We start from the raw sequence: 25,515 nt of genomic DNA, 5'->3' as shown, positions 1-25,515 counted from the left end.
AACACCACCCTGCTGGGTGGCCCAGCAAGTCTGTGCCCCTCATAAAGAGGCACTGAATGCATTCTGTGTTCACTGCCCAGAAGCACTGTGAACTGCTAACAAGATACAGACACTAGGGATGAGTCTGGCTCCTTGATTTCCTTTCACAGTATGCATAGAAGCTGAAGCACATCTTTGCCCTTGGAAATAAATAAATAGAAACAAAACTATAAAATACCGTGATAGCACGAATGTGTTAACAAACAGAATCACTTACATTAACATGCAAGCTAATAAGTAACAACAACCTACCACCAAGAGCAAAAACTTGTTAAGGAATTGGGAATTAATTGTTCTGTGCAGTTCAGTAATCACAAAATTTATGCCAATGCATCCTGACTTTCTGTAATGGTGCTTAGTGTGCATCAGTTCACTTTTGGCCCAACATCCTTCCATACACAGCTCAATCTCCCCATCTCACAGTATTCTCCATTTCTTTAAACATTTCAAACTTCCATGTGCTCCTTTGTGCAGGAAATACTTGCACTGTGCAGCTGTAGGAGAGCATAAATCAGGGTCTGACACCCTTTGCTTCCCCGCCTGTATGTCTGTACCATGGCAACCCTACAGAAAGTGCAGTATCTTAGACAGGTCCTGCAATGTCTACCCCAAATGCACAGAAAGTTGTTCTCTGTCCTGAAAATATTCAAAAACACACTAAAAAAAGCCTTCCTATAATCGTGTTTGTTTTTCTTCCAATAAATAGCAAAACGTTTATTTTTATTAGCCTTCTGTTTTTGAGCCCTTATGGTTGACATTTCCAAGCCCAAGAGCTAGAAATGTCTTTTCATTCTTGAACAGAAACTGCATTTTTAATAGGATCACATGAATTCAGAAGCTGTGATTTTATGAAAGTACTCTAAAAGCTGTGAAGTCTCAGCAATGACACCCACAGAGGAGGGGCTCAGTGCAATGCAGCAGAGCATTCCCCCTGCACCCCAACACCCCCAGCCCTCCCCAGCCCCATTGCCAGATGCACACTGGGGCTGGTGTTCCCTCATTTTCCCCTTTTTAAAGAGATTCCCGTCTGTAGAAGGACCTTCTCAGACCACACATGACTGTCCCATCCTGTGTTCACTCTCCTGGGTTCCTCTGCATGACCAGAAGAGTAACTAGAGTTGTTGCATCCCAGTTCCTCCCCTCATATTGTGATGGCAAGCCCAGGTCCAATTCCATTCCTACTTCACTGTCCTTACCATACTTTGCCTTTCCATATCACAGTCACATTCTCTATGCCTAATATTGAGGAATCTAAACTGTAGTCATAGAGGAAGTAAGCAGAAGATCCTTCAGCTGAGATTACATGGGCTAATCACTGTAATAATGATCTGTGAAGGGATATAAAATATCAACTGTGGGATAGAGAATGGGAAGAATGAAAATTCAGGTGTCCACTAAGAAAGGAGAAGAGCTGTTAGCTCTTCTTAAAAGGGTAAATTCTCCTTATACCTCATGAAGAGGAAAGAGGCTCTAGTTTTGTGGGATCCCAGTGCTACTATGTTTACTACTGTGATCCCTTCTGGGAAAGATTAAAACTTTGCAGTCTAACATGTACTAGAAGAGAATTATCCTGATACTAAGCTACCCGGGAGATGGACTTTAGGTAGAACAGACAGTATAGTCTGCAAGTGCCTCCTCAGTTCAAAGAAAAGGCAGTAATTACCACTTCAAAATCTGTGTTCTTATCTGCTCAGGGCGCAGAACAATCAGACAAACTTTGGTTCTAGTTTTAAAGAAGCTGTGTGGAATTGGTAGATCACAAATGTTCCAGCTCCTGGAAGTGGCAAAGAGCACTGGCGTGTGCTGAGATCCAGCATCACTTCTGCCACCCACTTGTGCCAGAGCACTTCTAAGCACTGACTTGTTCTCCCACTTCTAAGACCTAAATGTTGGCTTGTTTTACCTAGACTTGCTTTTTCCCAGGTTCACCTTCCTTGAATTCAGCTTCTTGCTTCTAACCTTTCAGCTTATCAGCATTGATTTATTTAATATAAAGTAGTGAGGTTACCTTAGATCAATTATACCTTTTTTTCTGTGCAATTTCCAATGCTTAATATGTCTGTTACTGCTCAGCCGCAGGGACAACTTGTCCAGCTGGATCCTAAATTATTTCGATCCTTAATTCAATTGTATTTTTGCCACAGCCCAGCCAATGAGCATAATTCTTTTATGGCTAAGAAGCCTCTTTAGAAATAATCCAATAGCCCATATTAAAATATAGGTCATTGTGAAAACTGCCAAGTGCCTGACTTGTCATAACTTCAAAGACTGGCTTTGAGTCTCCTTTGGCATTGCTGATTCTTTCAGTGCTTGAAGGCTTAATTTTAAAACAATCAGCTCAGCAGAAACAATTTACTTGTAACTGTCCAAACTAGTCAATGTTAGATGGGAGGTTAACCTGCTGCTTTGTGCTGCACTTGGGTAAATGCTACCACTGAGGGCAACTGGAGGTTTCTGAGCACTGTATCAGCTCACAGTACTTATGTGGATCTGTTGCTATAGAACAGCAAAGGCTTTCAACTGTAAAAATAAGTAAAATCTATTTGAACCTGCTCAAGATGTGGCCACGTGAACAGCCCTGTGAGACAAATGTGCAAACTCACACAGGCAAAACACATACAAAAGTTCTCAAACTTTGAAAAGTCAGTTTGGGCACTTCAACTAAGACTTGTGATAAGGTTTGGGTCCTTTCAAGCATGCATATTCATACAGATTCACTTTGTTTTTAAAAGAAATAAAGAACTGGCCTTGTTCAGCATTTTGGAGGAGACCACCTTCAATTCCCTGCTGTTCTTTCTCCCTCTGTCTCAAAGAGCTGGAATCACAACATCCTAAAGAATGTTTAAGGAAATCACTGGCTTGTTTACAAGTGCTCTTAGGATAAAACAGAAATGACAGAATTTGGTGAGGAAATGAAAGGTGAGGCTTTCATTTCCACATCTCCTCTCCAATTATGTGCCTATCACTGCCACTGGCCAAAAAAGGGAGTTTCAACACCAAAGAAAATAATTTGGTCCCAAATGTTAATATTAGGCCTAGAAGAAAGCACTGTCATTGAATAACAATCATTCTCAATACTTGGGCTTTAGAGTAAGCAGTGAAATCAGATGGTAGGCATTTGGGAAAAAAAATGACCTGTCTCCAGATACGTGTGTGATGCTTCTGAAAATGAGTGAGGCTACATAAAGATCGGCCTTCCATGTCTCCAATAACCAATGTGGTATGTAACAAATGTAAGATCAGAAACCCCCATTAAAAGGGTTATGTCTAGTTAAGGAAGATACCAGTGATCATTCTCAGTCTTTCTTGCAGCCTGCACAATTGGACATATTTTAGTTGCTGTACAAGCAGAGATATCAGCAAGAGACTGGCAGGAAGAGGAAGGACAGGTTCTCCCAGCAAGCAGGACAGATTTATTCTGGTTGTTGTTTGTTTGTTTTTTGTTTAATCTTTTCAATAGGAGAAAAATAATATCCGGCACCCTGATATTAGCAGTACAGTAAAAAAATCTAGTCATGTGAAATTGAAGTTTTCATATTGGCATATATTTTGGGACATCTCCCCATACAGATTTGGACATTAAGGTGTTGAGGTCAGGGTCAGCAGGCAACAGAAATTATGTAGTATTTCTGTAAAAGCCTTGATTAGGGAAATGCTTGTAATCCTACGACAGTGTGGAGTTCCCATTCTATTCCCATTCTAATAATTAGTCTGTTACAACACTTCACAAACCCCGGGTTTCCGAAAGAAGACAGATTAATCTGGTACCTTATTTTGAGAACTGCCTTTTATAAAGACAAGGAAAATGAAGTAGATATTAACCTATCAGTAATTCAGAAAAGCAGCTGTTACAACAACAGTTATAATTGTTAACCTGAGCAGAGGAGGTGAGAATAAATAAAAGAACTGTTAAGACAGGAATGAAAGTGACAAAATAATAGTATGTTATGTTGTAAGGATAATTATAGGCTTGGAATGAGGTTATACATCCCAAAAGATCTGTTATTGAGAATGAGCTTATTTAATTTTTGCATTAATAATACACACACATTAAAGTCTCTGTTTCCTAATTAAATTTGGAGGTGGCGAAGTTGGCAGGCAACAGTAATGGAGGGAAGATTGGGGCTCACACAGGAAGAACTGATGTTCTTAAGCTCTAGAATTACAGAAATGAAACAAGATGGAAATGAACAGAATAAAATGTGAATCCAGTCTTCAAGGATTAGAAGCAATATTATCTTCCATAAACTACAGGACTATCACCTGGAAATGAACTTTAAATACAGGTGGGAAAGAGGCAAGCAAGTTCCCCTTCCAATGAAGGTCATGGCTGATAATCATAAAATCACTGACTCCTTAGAGATGGAAGAGACCTTTAAAAGCCATCTGACTCAACTCCCCAGCAGTGTACAGGGACACCACAGCTCCATCAGGCTGCCCAGGGCCTGATCCATCCTGGCCTTTATAGTCTCCAGGGATGGGGCAGCCACCACCTCTCAAAGCATCCTGTTCCAGGTTGGAATTATTTGTAATTCACAAAATTTCTTTATCTGAAATCTAGGTCATTTTTGTTCAAAGGTTTCTTCTAACTAGTAAATACATATTGCATGCAGATAGAACAAGATGAATCAGAAAGAAGGATCACAGCAGACCCAAGTGTTTTGGTTCCCTTACTGCTCAAAGCAGACCCTAGGTCAGTGAGTGTTCTCATCCCTTTCCGGCCCCTGCACAAACCAAGGTGAAAAGAGGAGGACAAAGTGCACCTCATGCAGTCAGAGCAGCTGTCAGTATGCAGACCTGGACCAAAATGGATGGGCCCTCTCGGTGAGAGGGAAGTATTTCTTTGGTTCTAAAAACACAACACAAAGCTTCTAAATTCTAAGTAAACTCAACATTTAGAATGGCAGTGTGATTTTAGAGATACTGTAAAGCAAAACTCCTCAACCTGCTTACAACAACCAACGAGCTGGAGCTGATATATCTGCTGTCATCAAAAGGCGTCTGATACAGTCAACAGTATGGTGTCCTCTACCTGATAACCTAGAAAGATGGGCACCCCTTACCACTGCCATGTTCCTATCACTAGAAATTGATTTAGCATTGATTTAGTAAGAAGGCTGTTCTCTGCTCCCAGTTCCTACAGCAATTGGCTATTGCCCGAGTTTGTTTTATCACAGAATAACCAAACCTAACTGCATTCAGCTTATGCAGTTCATTTGAAAAATGTGTAGTCTTTCAGTGCTGATAAGCCCTACAGCCAGAGTGAGCTCAGGGTTTCTGTGGATGTATCAGGACATGAAATCAAAGAGGTGGTTCATACATCCCCTGTCCTTTTTTAATCTTTCCATGATATATTGGATTACAACAAGAAAGTGATGTCCTGGGCCTCCGAGCCCAAACCCAAGCTCTCACAAGCAACTTCATCATACAACCCTGTCCATAAAACAAAATCCTACAACCCTCTATACTAACTGCTCTGATACTTAGAACTCTTTTCCCAACTACATTTATCATTATTATTTTGTCCTTTGGTTTCAGTGCTGCTGCTGTTTTGTTATTTGCTTTCTCATTGATGCTTAATAAAGCATTCCCATCCCTTCTCAATCACTACTTTGTTTGGCATGTGTGCCAAGCTCTTTCAACTACAGCAAACTTTACACAACACAAGACCCTTTTGAATGCACCAGCTGTTCTAAAGACACTTGCACAGGGTTCAACAGAGCCCCTCTCTGAGTGCTGGTTCACAGGAAGGACAGCAGCCAGCTCCTGCAGTTCTGTCAGATCAGTGGCAGAGGGCTGTGCTGTGCTGCTGGATGCAAGTCCTGCTGCCAACGAGCCTTCACACCAACAGCAAACTGAGGTCGAGTGGCACACACCAAATTGTTCATTGGGGTTTTTTTCTACATAGACATGAAGGTTTGACAGTGACAGTCTCAGCACACTATTAAAACATAGATTGTATTCTCCTATACCTTACCAAGAGAATGACAGACATGAATTTGAATAATTGACAACAAGTTCAGTATCACCTGACTATTTTTTAAAGTAAGATATCACCTATTTTCCACTCAAAAGTGGAACATCACTAACAGCCTGCCATCTTGCTTGTCTCCATTGAGGTTTCCAAATACAATATTCCCTTCCCTGACTGCCAGTCTACCTGCTGTCAGGCTCCATTAGGCACAACAAGATCCAGACAGATTCAAGATTAAGCAACTTTTTTATAAAATCCAATTGAGGACTTTCTTACCTTGAGGGTGCAGCAAATATTACATTAACCAGATTGCACACACTTTCCATGCAAAAACTAAAAGCAGATACATATATATATAGGTGTATATATATATGCCTGCACACAATGATTTAATTATCTTAGGAAATAAGCAGGGGCTTTCTAGATTCCTCCCACCCATAGATATCATAATCAAGCTCAGCTAATTGAGACCATTGTGGGGAAAAGGGTTGTTCCTTAGTAAGACCCTATTTTTCCAGAAGCAATATGTGAGTGCTGCTGCCTAGTGTAGGAAGTCTGTGCAGATTAGTCACGTGAAGAGAGAGGAACAAGATTTAAAAAGCTCCTTACTGGCCAGGCTACGGCTTTGGCTCCCAGCGAGGCTGCAGACCCAGAGTGGCAGAAGCCAGAAGAAGCAATTCCCTTTCCATCACCTCTCCTGCACACAGGTACCAAGGAATGGGCCAGAGACATCCCCAGTGCTACCTGGTGAGTGTCAGCAGGATGGCTTGGGGGCTCTCAGCTGGGAGTGGGTGCTGACCTCATGCCCAGAAACAGCTCACCCTTCATTTGCTGCATGAGATGGGTATGCAGGCTCAATGAAACACAGGGAATGGGGGGCACATGTGATAGCACTGCATGCAACTGGAAACATGGGTGCTTATATAGTGCATTCGGTGGCTGTGAGTGATGGGTGGTGTGAGGAGCAGGCAGCTGTGCAGTGCATGGGTGTAAAAATGTGGGAGCATGGCATGGACAAAGCCTGAGAGCTCACAGGGCACCGTGCAGTGACTGCACACAAGAAAAGCATTTCAGGCATGAATAGCATAAAATGTCAAAAGGATCAGAGAAAAAAGTTTTACGTGGTGTATTTGGAGAAAAGGAGGATAAAAAACACTGCAGAACAGAAAGAGAGCATCCAAGCCACGTGTTCTAAACATGCATTTGCTCTGAAAAAGTCTAGATGCTGCTCTGATATTTTTTCCAGACAAGGACTTTGGGAACCAAGTCACAGCTGAGGATCATGAGAAACGCAGTATGATGCCTTTTGTAATGTCAAGAGCTTTTCCAAAGGCATAAAATCCCCAAATTGTCAATAGCTGCCTCAGCAGCATCTTCACAGTCAGGGGCCTACAGAGAGGAGGGGAAGATGGCAACTCACAAGCTTTAACTCCCTCAACTGAGATTCTTTTTTTCCACACTCTAAGAACCTGAGATTATTCGTGAACTCACTGAATAGTACCACTAGATACATTATCAGTACTAGCAGGGGAAGTAAGGATGGTAGGCAGTAATGCCACAGACAGTCCTGCCTCTGACCTCATCAGTTCGAGGCAGAAGGAAAGCTATTTAACCTCACTGGTGGGGAGCAGCCTGTTTCTTCTGCCTTAGTGCTCAAAGTTTACTGCCCAGCAGACACTTAAGGGACAGCTACAGCTCGTGGCTGCAATAGGAGGGCCCAAAAAACAACTTAGTAGTTTGCCAACTTAGTTAACCCACTTGTGGCAACAGTCGCTGTTGAACTGCTAGCTAATTATTTGCTCGTTTTACATCTAAAAGATCCAGGTCCCACTTGGAAGAGCAGTAAACAATGTAATACAAATATTGCAGCCTGATAACCAAGTCCTACCAGCCCCGTGCTTTCCAGGAAAGCAAAAGTTGGGCATCGATCTGTCCTGGCATGGAACTAAGAGCAGCGTCCAGTTCCGCCATTCATGCTACACCCCCTCGGGTTCTGATCCCAAAAGCCAAATTCTGGCATTTAACCCAAGGCACGCGGGGAGAGCTGCCTCCGTCCTGCATCTCAGCCAGAGAACGGTGCGGTTCAGCTCCACCTGCCGCCCGCCGACAGCCCCTTCTGTCCGCCCGGCCGGGGATGCGCGGGCAGGGCAAGTCCCGATCGTGATCCCCGATGGACCCGCTGGACGGGATGCGCTCGGTGCCCGACGGGCCGGGCCGGGCAGGGCAGGGCAGCCCCAGGTGCGCCGGCTGCCGGCCGCTCCCCTGCGGAGGAAGGGCTCGGGAAGCCCCGCTCCCTGGGGGCACCCCGGTCCCCCCTTCTCCCGCCTCATTTGCATGGCTCTTATTACGGCCGTGCCTCGCTCCTGCTGCGCTGACACCGGCGGGCTGGAGAGCGGAGCTGCCTGCAGCGGGCAGCGCGCTTCCCTCCTTCCCTTCCCCGCCCCGCCTCGCCCTCTCCCCCGCCTCAAGCTCGCTCTCTCTGGATGTTTAAGGCGAGGATGAACAAACAGATCCAGCCCGACCGCAAAGTGTCGGTGGTGGCCCCTTTGCCGGAGCGCCCGGGGCCGCCTCCCCCGCGGAAGGACGTGGAGCTGATCCTGGTGAAGGAGCACAACGGCGTGCAATACACCAGCAGCAACCTCCTGCCCGCCACCCCCGCGCCCCACTACGGCCCCCAGGAGAGAGAGACGTGGGGCAAAAAGATCGACTTCCTCCTCTCCGTCATCGGCTTCGCTGTGGACCTGGCCAACGTCTGGAGGTTCCCCTACCTCTGCTACAAAAATGGAGGGGGTAAGGCGCTTCGCGAGGTCTCGCTCCCCGCTCCCCAGCCCCAAAACCCAAAAGCTGGGGCATTTGCCGCAAGGTGCCCGCATAGGGGCCGCCGCTTCTCCCTTCTCCCCACGATCCCGCTCCGCCGAGCTCCGTCGGGACACGGACAGCTCGCTCCCCCCTCGGAGTTGAACTTAGTTTTGGGCACGGGCGTAGCTGCCTTCTGCTGCCGCGCCAGCCTTCTTTTCGTTGGCAACAAATAGTATCGAGGAGAGGAAAAAAAAAAACTTGACTGCTGTGAAGCAGCATCTAGAAAAGTTACCGCTGGGCCAGAGAAAGGTTTCTCTGGGGTGGTTTTAATGGGGAAGCGGGATTTTTGCCCTCGGTGCTGCATTTGAGAGGTTCTTTTTCCCGAAGTAGGTAGGAGACTTGTGACAAACAAAGCCTCACCTCCTGCACAGTTTGGCAATGACAGCAACGAATAGATCACACACAATAGTTACTGTTAGCTCAGAGTGCCTGGCACATCTTCAGGAAGCCCTTAACTCCATCGTCCCCTTTCATCTCCCCAAAAGTCGCTGCGTTGGCAGCGATGCCTCCACGCTGTGATGGAGTAACACCATCTGTGAGCCAGGCAGGTGCCTGGGTGCTCTGAAATCTCACACAGGGAGAACAGACCCTGCCTAGCAGATGGAGGAGTGTGTGAATGGTGAATGACACAGATGGAAGAACTGCTAGAATGAAAGCACGCTCTGTAAGATAGTTAGGTATGTCTCGTTAATGTGGTTGCCTGGTGATAAAGGCTAAGGGTTCACACTTGTAGCATAAAATACTTGCTGCCCACAAAAGGAGGAATGCAGGACAGGAGAATCCCTATCAGCTGGCACAGAGTTACACTGGTCCTCAGAATTTAACAGGCTAGTAAGGAAGGGCTGGTACTGGAATACTTCCTCCCATCTGGTACCTCCAGGACTTCAGAAGAGGGACACAAAATCTCTCAGCTCGCTACCCAGATAATGGTCAACACTGAAAAACAAACTCTATCCCTATTTCATTATTGTCCACAGCTAACTGGCAGTTCACACCGCAGTGGTACAATGTCTAGTGATGCCAGCAGGCTGCAGGTGTAGCGGCAGCATTGCTCAGGTGACTCCATACATACTCACCACTCCTGTATCTCAATCTTACAAAGTTTAGGGACAGAGATGTATTTCCCTATCTCACATTGCACACAGTGACACCCACAACGTTTGAATTCCTTTCTATTATCCTTGGGTCATCTTTTATCACATTCTTAGTCTGCTTCCGTTATAGTTTACAGCTACTTCAGACACAGGAGGTAACATCCTGCAACCTGCTTGCATTTGGGATAGTGTTTATATTTAATCTTATGTCAGTTCAGCCAGAGAAACCTGCATCTCTGTTAGCATTTTTTGATTTAAAAGCTTTCAAACTGGAGCAAACAGAAAGCCAGCTACTTCATAGTCACAAGGGGCCACCATTCAGCCAAAAGTTTAAACCCTTCATTTCTCTCAAAGCAGAATCAAAACCTTTACAAGCAAAGGTAAAGGGCACTCTGCTATCAAAGTCTATGGAATGACTGAAAACTGGTTGCTGATATCATAAACACAAACAGCTGTAGGAAGCATCTCAATCAATATGTAGGATGTCATTCTTGAACATATGTTTATCACAACACTCTTTGCTGGCACTTGAAAAGACTTATTTTACCATAAAGTGAAAGATGAGCTAGTCATCACGACCAAACTCATCAACAGTTCAGAAAGAAGGATGCATGAAGACACGTCAGCTTTGGCTAATGTGAGGACAAACTAGTATTTTATGGTTTGATTGCATTTGGCTTAATTAAGTTTAATTGTCCTGAGACTGTTTTTTAATTTTTCTATGCTGTTTGACAGCCTGTGGCTACCATAGCATAGCTAATAGTATTCAATGATAACAGTTTCCAGGACAGACCTTGAGCTGAGCAGTAGGGAATGCAGTCATAGGCAGGGACTAGTGAATGGCTCCATCTCATCCTTCTTTTTACAACAGTTGTCTCTATGGTCTCTTAAAAAAATATAATTTCCATCTGTTGCCTCCATGTTGGACATACATATCAGTTTCATTTAGGAGAAACTTCTATAGGAGATTCAGCCTCTAAAAGTGCTTTACTGAGTTTCACATCAGCTTAGTTTCTTATCTCTGTCACACCAGGGCTGCTGGCTTGTTAGTTGTATGGGCAAATTTTCCTACAAGAACAAAGCAGACCAAGAGGCAGCGGGCAGTGATCTGAGATACTGTTGGGTTTCACTTCTATCTAACTTCCCAGTCCTACATTCATTGGTATTTTTAAATGTGCTTTTTCCCACACTGCTACTGCAGTAGGGAGCCCTGTTAGGACCACAGCAAGCTTAGTGACCTCAAAAAGAAATCAGTGGGTTCTTCAGAAAGAAGATGTAATAAAAATAAAGACACTAATTACACTGCCTTAGTATGTTTGCTAGGCTGCCAAGAGAACTGAAGTCAGTCAGATGTGGGTTACAAACCTGAGAATCTTTAGACTGATGCAAAAAAGACAGGGAAAAAGAAGTCTCTTTCATTGCCACAAGTCCTAAGTCACTAAGATATTTTAACACCTTTGTTTTCAGCACATCTTGCCCTATCTAGAAGTGGAAAAAAATTGCTATCCTTCCAAAATCTACACCCACAAAAGTTCTACAACAGCTTATAAATGTTAAATGGGAGTGCTTAAGGTCATGGAAGTGGTAGAAAATGGTATTTCACAGAATCACAGACAAAAATGACACAGGTGACATGGACTGTGATGTTCCTAAGACCAGCTATGACTAATTTAAGACACCAGCAGACACACTTAAGGGACTTTTCATGCCTGTAAAAATAGGTTGTTCCTCATAAAACCTGAGAACTTCCAGGACCTTGAAAAGTATAAATACACACTGTAGTCCCTCAAAGTTGAATTTTCAAGGAGGGAGACACATATACACATATACCCACTTCTTACTAGCCAGATCCTTGAGTTTCTTTCTTTGGTAAACTCCAGTTTCCTGATTAGAAACTAGACATAAAGGCTTTTAGGCTGAAGTTTAGACAGACAAAAGCCCTGTTAATTTTCAGTGAGTTTTACTGACACAAAGTATGCACCGTCCAGAGGCACCTATGTAGTCATTTTTAATGTTATGTTACTTTGGAGACAGCAACTGGTGATTTCAGAAAGAAAAGAAGAAAAAAAAAACCTAACAATTTATATTTTACGAAGCTCCCAGTAATAAAAAGCTAGAGAGCAAGAGGTATCCAGCAGCACTAAAATGCTGAATGAATAGCCAGAAACATCTGTGTTTTGGGAGTAGCCTGCTGAGCCACCCCGATGGGACTTCAGTACGAAGATAGATGGCAGAATGTAACCCTTCTGATGACTGTGGCTTTTGGAAACAGTCTTCAGCTATTAAACAAAACAATCCCACACGTTAAGTAAGATTTAAAAAGCTGGAATGTTTGTCAGTTACCTGCCTCCATACCAGCTGACTGACTTACCAGGGCAGACCCAGTGGCTGTGTTCTAACGGGAAACTGGTGACAGAAGACTTTCAGGACAGTTTAGTATGAACAGTATGGATGAAATCTTGTCCTCACTGAGTACTCAGAAGCAGGAGTGCTCACTCTGTGTGCTAAACTACTTCATAAAATGACAGGGATGTACGGATCATCAGTAAGCTGCCTCATCAGCTTGGCTGATCAATAAACACCGCCTCTCACATACAGTCAGCTACTCATCACAACACAAAGGAGAAGTTCTGTTTGCAACAAAACAAATGCTTTTTGTGCAGTCCAAGAGACCAAAGTCAGTGCAGAATGTCACTGGAGAAATCATCAACTATGGCCGTCCCTACTGGCTGTGCTCACGAGTGCTCTGAGCTCATTATAACTCATGCCTGGCAAGAGCCCCTTCAGTGGTGATGGTGTTTTGCTTGTTTGTTTAGGCTCCCTAACATGTCCAACCTCTTAAGCATTCCTCATATCAGTAAGAGGCTGTGCCGAAGTAACAAGCAGTGTCAAAAGTAGATTCTCATCAATTTAGGGAAAGATTTGTCATGATGATTCTTATTACATCTAAAATGTTGCTGATGCCAACTGAAGTTGAGTAATGCGCAGCATGATTAACTGATGTGCTCCCTGTGGGGGAAGGTGATGCTCAGCCTCAGGTAACCAAGCTATTAAGTGTACCAGATACACTTAATATTAACATTTTTATTCACTTTTCCTGCACAGTCTGGAAAAATTACTATTTCCCATTGAAATTTGTGGAAAAAGGATTTACCAACATAAAAATCTCCTTTTTGTGAGTCAAAGTATTTGCAAGGTCAGTTACACTCAGCCTACTAATTGTTGGATTAGTCACCTGAGACTTACTGTATCATAACAATCTGATTAAGCCTTTCATGAATTTACAAACAGCAGCAGATAAATATTTTAACAGCTCTCTCGCTATCATAACATATGCTTTTAATCTCCTCTGAGATGTTATTTCCTTAAGTGTTCATAGATCACATAATTTCTAGGAGAAATCATTTGCTTCACAGCACAGCTCACCAGCAGTCAATACCTTTTAGAACAGAAGAATCTTACAGCTTATTGTAATGCTTCATTTCTTATTCATATTTCCACAAGCTCTTATGCACTATTTCGCAATCCACAGCGCAAGTACCAAAGACAACATGCAACCAAATCTTCTCTATTACAAATAAGGCTAGTGCATCATATCACCAAAAATCAAGATCCGATGCTGACCCAACAGCTTGCTTTTCTATCAGGCACTACACCCAAGTGTTTGCCAGCAGATTTAATCATTAATATGAGTAAGAATACAATCTGGCACTTTAACTTCCAAAGGTGGGTGACCTTTGTCTTTTAATAATACCACTGTTTATATTCCAAAATAGCACTGAGGATGATGATAAATCAACTTTGAAGCAACCTCATTACAAAGACTATGCCAAGAGTTTGACTCATTAATCAATCAAAGCATGGATGCAAATCAAGTGATTTTAGTTTCCTAATACAGGCTTTCAATTTCTGCTATCAAACCAGTGACCTCGGACAGGTCAAACTGTTACACTGACATCCTGACAGTGGCCATGAGCTTTGTGCTCCAGAATTTCATGTGACATCTGGGACAATCTCAGCTATGCCATGTTGACAGTCCCTTCTTCCTGGATTCAGTGGCCAGCTCACAGCTGTTCTCCTCCTTTTCCCACATGACTTCATCACTCCTTTTTCTTCTCTTTGACAGCTATTAATCAGCTGGTTTATATGTAGCATAGCTTCACTGAGGCTCACCAGCACTGAAGTTCAAATGCCAACTACTCCTCTGAAATTCCCTATTCTCCTCCACTGGCCCATCAGTCTTGCTGGCTCAACAAAATACCTCTTCAGAACTGTAATTTCTCCAGGGTTATAAACTAGTATAGTTTATGCCTACCATACACAAAACATCCTGAATACTTGACAAGGACAAACTGAATAATTCTGACCCTAATTTTTCATCAGTCCTGAAATTCTAGTTTCTCTCAGACTCAGAATACCACAAAGTGGTACAATATATGAGCTCTCAGCTAAATACTGTATGAAACAGAGAAGTTATCTGTCCCTGAACAATTCTAATGACAGTTTTACAAGGTTCTAGAAAAGACTCATGGTATTTAGATAGAAGTTACACCTTAAGAGGATCATCCTGTGTTCAGTGCAGGACAAGCATTCAGAACTGATTTAAGATGCTGTGATCAAAGTGGTGTTCCACCTTTGCTCCTCCTTGTTACCAAGAAAATAAAAGAAGCTGGTATGACCCAAATGAGCTGTTTTTTTTTTCTAACAAAAGCAAGCTCGCCTCTTTCTTACTGCAAAGAATGAAGAGATTTTTATTATTACCGCTCAGAAGCATTTTATTATGAACTAAGAGGAAGGAAAGACATTGAGTAGTAACCTGCTAACTTAGTTCTGTTGTTTGGAAACATAAAATATCTGCTTAAAGTGTTTGTCCCCCTCCATTTCTGTATGTCCTTCTAAGATAAGCCAAGAAGCCAGGCATACCCCTAGAAAGCCTTTCCCACAGGACAGACATGCCTCCTCTACAAGTAAGTGATGAAAGTTGCATTAGGAAGCTTTGCTATGTTCATATTAAAAGGCCTGGGAGTTTCTTAATTTGGCTGGGGATCTCAGCTTTAGGACACTCATTCAAGCTAAAACAGCAGGTATCCAATCTTCATCATTTTCTAGTCTGTTTTCTCACTGACATATTTTTAAGCTCTTTATTAAATTTGCTAGAAGCAAAGGAAAACAGAAAGGCCATTTCAGGAGTGTAGCAGCCAACAGCCCTTCTTTATTAAAGACATAAAGAATCTGTAAGGAGGCTGAGATGTGGCATGGATGATTCAGGGGCAGAATTTCTCTTTCACCTTTTGGGATAACTGCCCATACCTCAGTGCATATGTGAATATGGCAGCTTAAAGGTGGCTTAAAAAATAAAACGAGTACTTTCATTTCCATACCTAAACCAATGTGAAATAGAAAACTAATAGAACTACTTAAATGTAAGATGAGAGGGAGCATACAGTTCTGGCAAGTGTTTAAATTTGCTATGAGGGAAGTTATGATTAAAAGCAGCCCACAAATTACTGAGCCTCTCGCTGTGAATTAAAATGGAAACAAATGGTTTACAGAATTCAGAGCAGCTTAGGCAGCAACATCAAAGCTCGCTGCCTTAATTTCTGCTGCATACAGTGGGAGTCTCATCAGCTGTGCTCAGTTCTAAAGCCTTTGTCTCTCATTCACCAACTGATTAAAAAGTTAACTGCAGTGTGGCTCTCTAGTATGTGTTTGTACTGTAAACTCTATAGCATTTACATATACTGTAATTATTAGATTATATTGTAGCTAATTGCTCTCAGCTATGTTACAAAATAATAAAGCACAACTAAATACATTTCATACTTAATACATTGTATTAAAACACTGTAATTTAGGAGGCAGGAGACAAGACTGTATGAAGTCTTTGTAACAACAGTTCTAGATGTTTAACTCCTCCCTCCCTCCTCATGCTTCCCATTGGCACTGTATGTATTCTTCCCATAGAATATAGAAAACCACGCTACTGAGTATCAGGGAATCTTGCCATGAAAAAAAGCATCAGTTACGATTAGTTTGCAACTAATTCTTCACTTCTTGCCTTCTAACAGGACAACAAGAAATTGTTATAATTAAAGTTGAAGTAACTTGCGTTTGGGCCAACTCTCCCACCCCATTTTGCTTTCAGTGAAGTTGATGTAAAGATTCCAGGATTATCTCACTGATTATAAACCTTCATTTTCTCTTCCTCAGGCCAGTTGACCTATATCTTGACAACGTATTATTCTCTCTTCCAACTACTACTCCTCAATCTTCCCTTTCCTTTTCATTGTCTCTGTGACATCTTGGACCTGCCATGGCAGGATTTAAGCTTAACTGTGTAGATCTCGTGCACTGGTGCCCAAATGAGAATAATTTCCAAGGAAAGGTTTTACTCAGAACTTGCCTTCCCAAAGATGGACATCTGAGCCCTTTGGGGAACCAGCACCGAAAGTGCCCATACCCCAAATAATGCTGAACCAGCCTTGATTTCATGGAAGCCCTGGAGAGAGAACTGCAGTACAGTTCAGCATCTCAGCTTCTGTATAGGTTCAGTGCACTTCATTTCATTCAGCATTATAGATTTTGAAACTTTTATTTCATAAAAGAGGGAATGGTTTTAAGCTGTGCCAGCGGAGATTCAGGCTGGACATTAGGAAGTATTATTTCTCGGAAAGGGTAGTCAGGCATTGGAATGCACTGCCCAGGGAGGTGGTGGAGTCACTGACCATGGGAGTGTTCAAGAAACGTTTGGATGTTGTGTTGAGGAATATGATTTAGCTGGGAAGTATTGATAATGGTTGGACTAGATGATCTTCTAGGTCTTTTCCAACCTTGATAATTCTGTGATTAGCAAGGGGAAAGGAGGTAGAAACAAAGGAGAGGAAACGGTTAAGTTGCTTGCACTGTGTGTGGCATTCTTTGCGATGACTATAGAAAAAAACTCTAAACTAGTAATCAAGGGAATCCTTTGTTTTATTCTCACTATTCTTGCTCCTTTCCCCTATTCTGCATTTAAAGATATTATGCAATCTCTCTGTGAAGCATGGCAAAGTTTGAGAACCGGGGTCTGCCATTCGGAAAGAGGAACTGTCCATGTAAGCCCCATATTTCTTTACACCCATATTCACCCAAAGCACACCAGCAAGGTTCCAATACACAGAGCTCTATGATAACACATCCATAAATAAAACTCAGGACAGGAATTAGGCAGGCAGTTGCCTTTTGCCAGTCCATAAATGATTTCTGTCCCTAGTCTTCTGATTGCTGGTATGCAGTAAAACAGGCTGCCCTTATTATATCGTAAGACTTTTTATAGAAGATGGTAGTTTTTCCAGTGCTCCTGCTCTTTAAGGCTTTTGGCACAACCACTCACTTCCAAAAGCACAAATAACTGCAGAAGCTTCACTATTAACATGGACATTAACTGGCTGCTGTCATTACGCTATTACTGTTGTCTAAGAGTATACACAAATGTAAGTGTCCAGAATAGTCTCCAGCACTATCAGCCTGGCGTTAGAGCACTCAAACATGCAAACATGAAGCCTTTCTTGGTTTGCTGTGTTATTAAGTCCCCCCCTAGAAGATGGAAGTTACACCAGCAGAAACATGCAGGATCAGAAGAGCAGAGGTGGTTTGATCCCCCCCCCCCCCCCCCCCCCCCAAGGAGGCACACAGTTTTCAGTAGTGAAAGAACATTACTCTTTCAGAGCCTGAGAAAAATACTGCACAAGTTCTAAGCACTACAATTAGTGACAGAGTGAGCAACAAGCCATGCCTTGCTACAGCCCTCCTGCTAGCTTGAGAAACAGCTTCTGAGGTGTTATGTACAGGAAGGATTGTAGCTGGGTGACTGCATGGCATTCCTCTTTACTGAAGGCTGCAGAAGAGTGGGAAGCAAGCAGGGGGTTTTCTGGTCCCTCAGCAGCATGCAAGAATACACCCTCATTGCCTCCCTGACCCTACAAACAGGCTGCTCCCGGGGGTCTAACGTATGCATTGAAACAAGCAGCAAAGTGCTGTGTATCTAGTTTTTGGCTCTACATGTACCAGGTAGCACTCTTCACTGCTTTAACTTTTGTTTCTCCACCCTTCTCAGTAATCAAACTCCCCTCGCAGTGTCTGTCCTGAAGCACACCAAAGATGTCTATCCAGTATGTTCCCTTAAGATGTGCATCTCTTGAGGGAAAGTGTGATGCTGACATCAAATTCCAGTTTAGCTTAAAAACAAGAAAAAGAAAAATAACTAAGGCTGGACTTTTTCTGACACACTGCTCTACATAGCAGAGTAACAGACAAACTTTTTCCAGACCACAAGATGGAGCAGTAGATCCTTATAGATCTTAGTAGATCCTGATCCGATAATCTAAAAGCTATCTAGTACACGTATAGGAGAAAAAATGACTGGAGGACTAAACAGAATGGCTCATGACTTTTGCATACAGAGCTGCCAGTATCAGCAGTGACTGCTCCCAGGCAGATTGTTTTTGGATTTCCCAACCCCTTTCCTTTAGTAGGAAGCTAATAGGAGCAGCAGCTTTCAGTGATGTGCAGTTTACTCCAATGGGTGACCATGTCTGCCTCTGAAGGTCAAATGTTTGTGCCCCCTTCTAAGGAGGGCTTATATATGCACACAGACATCTTATGTTTAGATTTATCGCAAAATTAAGGAACAGCTCGTCTTGGGGTATGTAGATGTGTCAAGGCAGGTTCTGGCAAGACCGGTGATACTCGGATTTTATTTTGGGTTTGAAAAGTTTGATCATTTGCTCCCTTTCTGCAGTTTGTCCCTCCTTCTCTAATAGTTCTACAGCCTTAGTTAGAATCAATAGATTCATAAACCACAAGGGAGAAATCCTGACCCAGCTGGAGTCAATGGGTGTTTTTTTTCCATTGACGTCACCAGAGTCAGGATTTCAACCCAAATAACAGACGTCTCTCTCTTAAGGGCTCCTAAGTAGACAGAATTTCCAGACTAAGAATTACGCGAGAAGAAAAACAGAGGAAAGTAATAAAAAACTATTCAGACTAAACTGATATAGAAGACTTCCACTGACTAGTAACTGACCTGCACTCGGTGCAACAGTTCAGTACTTCAGCCAACAAACAAAATGCCAAGACTTACATAGATGATGTTCATTATTACACGAAATGAATTTATTCTGTGAGAGCTGGATTATGACCTCAGCATTCTCCTATGTAGGGCTCAAGCTATAAAAATGTACTATTTTAAGAAGTGTGTTCTATTCTGTTTCATAGAGACAAATGATTAGGCAAGAATCTTTTTCTGGCTGTCAGGGCTAAAGAGAAGTGCTGGGAAAACACAAAGCAAGAACAAGACTTCAGAAGCCAGAAGGCAAATAGAAGGACTGGACTAGAAGACCTTACATTTTAAGACACCTTCAGTTATTCTGGGGCTTAATACATAGTTTGTAAACTTCTGAATTGCCGGGTTTAGGAATAGAGCTGCCACCAGTTTCCCTTTTCCTTCACTCTTCCCTACAGTAAAGTAACAGAAAACAGTGATCAGGCTATTCCTAAATTGCAGTGTAATCCTTTGCTAACCCATATGGAGGCTGCTGACAAAATCACCATCTTTAATCCTAAACTAAGGAACCTGGACATCTTTAAGATCACCTACATTTTTCCTCCTAAATTTTATTTTACAATCATGAGGTGTTAATGTCCTTAAAAGCTGTTTAGCTAGGAAAAACTACAGCTGTGCAATCCATCAAGAATCACCAAGTTTTGCCACACTAACTAACTTCATGTAAGTTCTGTGTTCATGGTGAACAAAACTGCCTCACTGCAAGCTGCAATGGGCAAGGATCGCATTCTCTTCCAGCATTTCATCCTGGAGGTCCCACACAGAATGGCAGTGATAGAGCATATGCTGGACTGCTTCATTTAGGGGAAACATTTGCTTTGCTGCTCATTGCAAATTAGGAAAATAGTCCATAGAGAATTACTCCATTCTTTATGGAACTGTGCTCGCTTTCTACTTTCAAGCCTTGTATAAATATGCATTATAAATAGTTTACAGTAGGGTTATTCTGCTTCCTGCAGAGCCATGAGAAAGAACATCAATCCTGAAGGCTTCATTTATAATGACAGAGTAAAGCTCTGACTGACCAGATTTCTTACAGGTAGGAATGTACAACTGCCCCATACTTCTGTGACGGAACACAACCCTTTATTGACAAGAAGAATTTAGAAGATCCTGCTGTGAAAGAGTTAGTAAATTTTAGATAGCACAGAAAGTATTAAAGTATTACAAATAAATCTCTAATGAAGCATGAAAAAAGGAGTGTTTTGCTTTGGTCGTTATGCCCAAAAGAATTGGACCTATAATTTAAGACTGGATCAATCACTAAACAGTAAAGCAAATTTTTAGAGTAGCTCAGGATGTTTATACTTAATTCTTCTGTAGCAGAATTTCAAGGCATTTGCCTCCTATTTGTTTGTACATTAATCCTCTTGAAAGCCGCCTGGCACTTGTCTAGAGCTGATTTAAGATGTCATAAGCGCTTTGTTTCACCTTGGCACAGAATCTCATGATGCCTAAAATGGGTATTGTGTCCTTTCCAGAGAGTGCTCAATTTGGGGGCTGTTTTTAAGTTTGACAACTAAAAACAACCTGCAATGACAAGCAGCCTGAGAGGAAACACCCTCCATTTGAGATTATGCTGGGAACTCCTAATTGTACCATTACACTTACAGAACAAACTGCATTTCAGATCTCTTATCTTACTGTGCACCTGAGTTACTACTGAAGCTCTCATGAAGCTGTGCTGAAGCAGTCCTGTCACTTCCCAATGAGCACCCAGGACCAGTGCCATAAATGGGAGATGAGTTTCCCTGTGGATACCATGTGGAACACAGAGTGAGCAGCTCCACAAAGGCACGTGGTCAAGACTAGTAAAGACTAAGGGTGCCTAAAATGAGGAGCTGAAAACAAGAAACATCCTAGGCTTTACAGTAGTAAGGGATGGCACTTCTCAGTCATGTAACTTATTTGATGCACAGCTTAGACAGTGAGTAGATAATGTGGGTGCAAAAACTGCCCACCATAAATCCTCCTCCTGTCATTGTATGAACCTGCTACACCAAGGAAGAACAAGGAGTGACAGAAAAGCAAAAACTTCTGTTTCACTAATTCACCCATTTCATTTACTCTATTCAGACTATAGAAAGAAGGATGAAACACTTGAATACAGTACTTAGGCATCTTCCTATGATGAAAATCAATTATTGTAAGGGCATTTTAATTTATCAGGGAGAAAGCAGGTGGAATGAAATGCTGTGTATTCAAAATAGAAATGTATATGTTATATATTATTTACTTAACTACCACAGCTAATGAAATAAACTAGCATAGAAAGAAAAGAATGTACCAAGTGTCTTCAAGTCAGGAGCGTGTGCTTTTGTGTGAAACCATCTCATGTTGCAGAGGAAGCTAAATCTAAGTGTGAGGGTTGCTCTGAAAGTAATGCCTCCTATTTTATTTTGTTTGTCAGAAGGAGGTGGTGGTGGTGGTACAGCAGTAGAGGTTGAACCTTCCCATTAATATCCCATTATATTTTGTTGCCATGAGACAGATGGCAGCAGAGGGGCACAATGACAGAATGGTGCCTGACATGGAAGCATGTAGGAAGCAAAGGTGTGTCACTGACTTTTTCTTTGCAGAAAAATAGCACCCACTGACATTCATCAGTGCTTGCTGAACACTGATGGAGATCAATAAGTGTGAGCACAGTGAGGCTGTGAGTGGTGTGTTTCAGCAGCAGTGACAATGGTCACCTCAACTAGTGCAGATTTTTACGAGTATACATGCAGGCTCTTGTTCATCACTGGCAAAAACATAGAGGTGACCGTTGAAAAATGGTGCTTTGCAGCTGAGAATGTACTCTATCAGTGTTATAGGGCTCTTTGCACCTGTTGTAGTTTCTGTGGAAATAAATACAAGGCATTACTTTTGGAGCAATCTACATATCTAACAACTTATTCTGGCATCAGAATCAGCTAGGTTCATGAATGCTGAAAATATTCAATCTAGTTTACAACTGGCTGAAACAAAACAAAAATGAACATACAAGTTCAATGAGAAGGGAGAGAAAACTATGACTAACAGTCTGTATCTGAACTGAACTAAAACAGTAGTTGCCAAAATCTCACTGGCACCAAGCAAGGACTTCCCTATGCTTAAAAGAGAATCTGATGAAGTAATATCTCCTTTCATGTATGTTTCTATATTCTGTACATTACAGAAAACATTTTATAAAGCCTCATATTTCAAGGAATGCTATCAGATGAAGTTAGTTTATTAGAGATTTTCCAGTGCTGGAATCTTGCTGATCCTGATCCACAGTAAATAGCTTCTGATGTCTTTGCTGAAAAATACTGTCAGCCAGGGGTGCTCTACTACTGATAAATCAGAGTACATTTTGACAAACACTTTGATTTTGTACATCTCAAGTACAGCCTACGCCTTACATGGGTGGTTTTTTTAATATGATTCAATTGCAGGTGAATATATCCATGTGTCACCTCCAATGACTGCAAGGTAGGAGAAAAAAAACAAACAAAAAACTGCCAACAGTTGAAAACTAATGAAATGATTGAAAGATATTTTCTCTCTTAAATTATCAACTCTTAAGCTTCCAAACGTGTCTGTTATGAAGTAGCATCCTTCCTCCAGATGAGCCTCTGCACCCTGACCCAGTGGCTCAGTACAGCTCACTTCTCCCACCCAGCACCTCCAGAATAGCTAGTTGCAAAGCTTGCGGGCTTGTTCTCAGCAGGGTCAGCTGCTTTGTGAAGGACACCATCACACCTCACAAACCCTGTCTTGTTGCACATGAGTAATAGAGATTTCAGAAATCTCATAACAAAACAGTCTACAAGCTGTCTCCACATTCCAGCCCACTCATTCTCCCAGCAAGTGAAAAAAGTTCCTGTTCTCTCCACAAAAGGAACAAGATGGATTTGGGCAGGAATGTCAGCCACTAGACCTTCATGTTCATTCAGCCTCCAGGTCATTTACTTAACCAAACTGTCAAAACCCAAGTGGACGGCAATTCATTTATTAATAAGGGGTCAGCTGCAATAGCAAACCTGCTACAAGGTTGGATAGTGGTGAAACAAATGCTCTTATCACCACCTCACCTCAGCTTGTTGAACTTCATGCTGATATAGTAATGGCAGAAGACGGGAATGGCTTAATTCATTTCCTAAGCTTGCAGCAGTAAAGGTCAGCAGCAGAAATGCTAACAGAGCTCCAGAACTCTCACTGCCATGCTGGGCATCTTAAACCAACCTTACCTATATTGTCCAAAACCCACCATGTTTCTTTATTTTTTAGTCTCCTTCCAAAGAACACAGGTCAGAGTTCTATTCTTATGTGGTTCTATGATTATCTTTAAGCTACACACTGTTGGAAATATGATCATTTCAGTAATTTGTATAAAAGGGCACTTAGCCAATGACTTGGGTGTAATTTATGAATGAATCATGCTGCTCTGAGTGGCTGGGTATATATTTAACTCTTGTTAATTTGTTCAAAGTAGCTACAGATGGGTTTCCTTAGTTCATTGTTCCCATAGCAGAAAGCTGAAGAGATTATTGGGTTTGCAGGGAAGGGCGCAGGTAACCCATTATTTTACATACCAGTAACCAGCTTATAAACAGACTACACATTGAGTCTCCTCCAGTGATTTCAAGGCAGCAGCAGGTCAACAGCTCAAGACAGTAAGTAAATAAATAAATAAAGGCTTCAGTTTTACATCAGTCCATGAACAGTGTTGAACCATTTCTGGAAACTATTTGTTTTCATTTTCTTTGAGCAAAAGGAACACTATTAACATTGGAATTCTGGACAAAAAAAAACCTGAAGGCTCTTGCCCAGACTGAGTTGAAATATAAATAGGTTCAAATCTAGCAATTTGTTAGAGAGAACAGCTAAATATGAGGGTTTCAAAAGAAGCATGTAAATCAAGATGGTATAGCTCCTCTGCTCCACTGTTTTATGGTTCAGAAATACTTTCCATAAAAAGGTTGCCTACTTGGAAGATTTTATATAAGCAAACTGCTGCTCAAGTTTTTATATTATGCTGTTCAGTCTGTTTTGCAGAAAAATGTTCCTTTTGACTACCATAATCTACCTCTGTTCAACATCATCATATAGCGGCTGTTAAAATCATTGGCTTTGGCAATGAGGCTACATCATGCTCTTTTGCATCTCTGACTTCTCATTGCTGTTCCATGCAAACCCTTACTGCTTTTACTCCCTGGGCAGGAAAGATTGGATCTACCCACCTGCCCCTTTCTACTTAGGCTCCAACAAACACAGCTTGCTGCAAGCTGACCTCCCCAGAGATGCTCTCTGTGGCTGTGCTGGCAAGCTGGTAACAAGCTTGAAGACCCAGAACTTTAAGACCCAGAACTAGGATTTCTGTACTCAGAAATACCTCCCTTTCCAGCCACTTAGTTTTTCTGTCTGTGCTGATCTCACACAACCTAGATTTCAGAATCTCTGCACTGAGGATTTCCTTTTTTATTCACAAGAGTCTTATACTAGTAGAGTTTCCACCCATTTTCCTTGTCCAGACAAATTTACTGCATTGTTAACTGCTGATATTCTTTCAAGTACTCTCAGTTTGATCAGGTACAGAGATTAGCCTGTATTTCAATTCATCTGTTAGAAGATTTTTGTTGTTAGATTCTGTTCTTGAACAAATATTGGCAATGCTCCTATCTGAAAATATACTGCTATACTTGCCCGAAGTTTGTTAGCTGAGCATACATCCTTGCCAGTTAAAGTTTTCACTAGAATATCCATGGTAACAAAGGCAGAAGGCTAATAATGGACCAGCAGGAGTACTTCAAAATCATTTCAGCTAACCCTGTCCTGGCCAGCTTCAGCAAATTCTTTTAGGACAACAGTCGTTGTTTAAATGATCATTTTCAATCATTAGTAATTCAGTGGTGCATTCTTTCTGGTAGTCAAGAGTGAAATGAGTCCTTCTTGCGGGACTAAGAGAACTATTTGGGGCTGTTTTCCTCTCTGCTTCCCCACATAGGATGCTGTGAATGCTGGACAATGGAGGAGAAACTCAGAGTGGACTCAGACCAAAATGAAAAAGTTGTTTTGGCACTCAACTCAGGAATTGAAAACCTGTCCTGATAATCTGACATTGTAGTTCTTTAAAATCAAGAAAACCTCTGTGTGACTTTCAACTTGAAGTTTCACATAGGTGGTTCATGTAGAAGTAGATTTTGACCTCATCTTGTTTCACATAAACACATAAGGATTTCTTAACTCTGTGGTACTCTGTTACCACAAGGGAAGGAAGTACACAGATCTCATGAAATCCATTTACACTGAAAAGCAGCATGTGCAACAGCCCAAGGGCAACGTGTGGCCTTTGAGCTACACGTGACTCAGTAGCAAGTCAAGCCAAGTCTAGGTTGCAAATGTTAATTACTCCAGATTTTTGGCTGGGAGGGGAAAGTAGGAGCCGTTAGGGATTGCTGAGACCAGTAATGCTTTCTGGG

At 42.1% G+C, this 25,515-nt stretch overlaps 1 protein-coding gene across 2 annotated transcripts in view; it reads left to right on the top strand.

The window, feature by feature from the left end:
• The first annotated feature begins 6,659 nt into the window (after positions 1-6,659).
• SLC6A2 (solute carrier family 6 member 2) overlaps positions 6,660-25,515 on the top strand; it is a 62,612-nt gene continuing 43,756 nt past the window's right edge. The window contains exons 1-2 of one of the 2 annotated variants that reach the window (XM_015873888.3): positions 6,660-6,760; positions 8,506-8,803. In XM_015873888.3, the coding sequence (XP_015729374.3) occupies positions 6,731-6,760; positions 8,506-8,803 (328 nt within the window). In that variant the 5' untranslated portion in view covers positions 6,660-6,730. Of the gene's footprint in view, positions 6,761-8,232; positions 8,401-8,456; positions 8,804-25,515 lie in introns of those variants that run through there. The other variant, XM_085551781.1, reaches the window with a different exon arrangement.

The sequence above is a fragment of the Coturnix japonica genome, chromosome 6, assembly GCF_054131305.1.
Source record: "Coturnix japonica strain WE chromosome 6, WE-NBRP24, whole genome shotgun sequence".
In the NCBI taxonomy this organism is placed as follows: domain Eukaryota; kingdom Metazoa; phylum Chordata; class Aves; order Galliformes; family Phasianidae; genus Coturnix; species Coturnix japonica.
The sequence above is the reverse complement of the archived record's forward strand: the minus strand, read 5'-3'. Positions and strand labels throughout refer to the sequence as shown.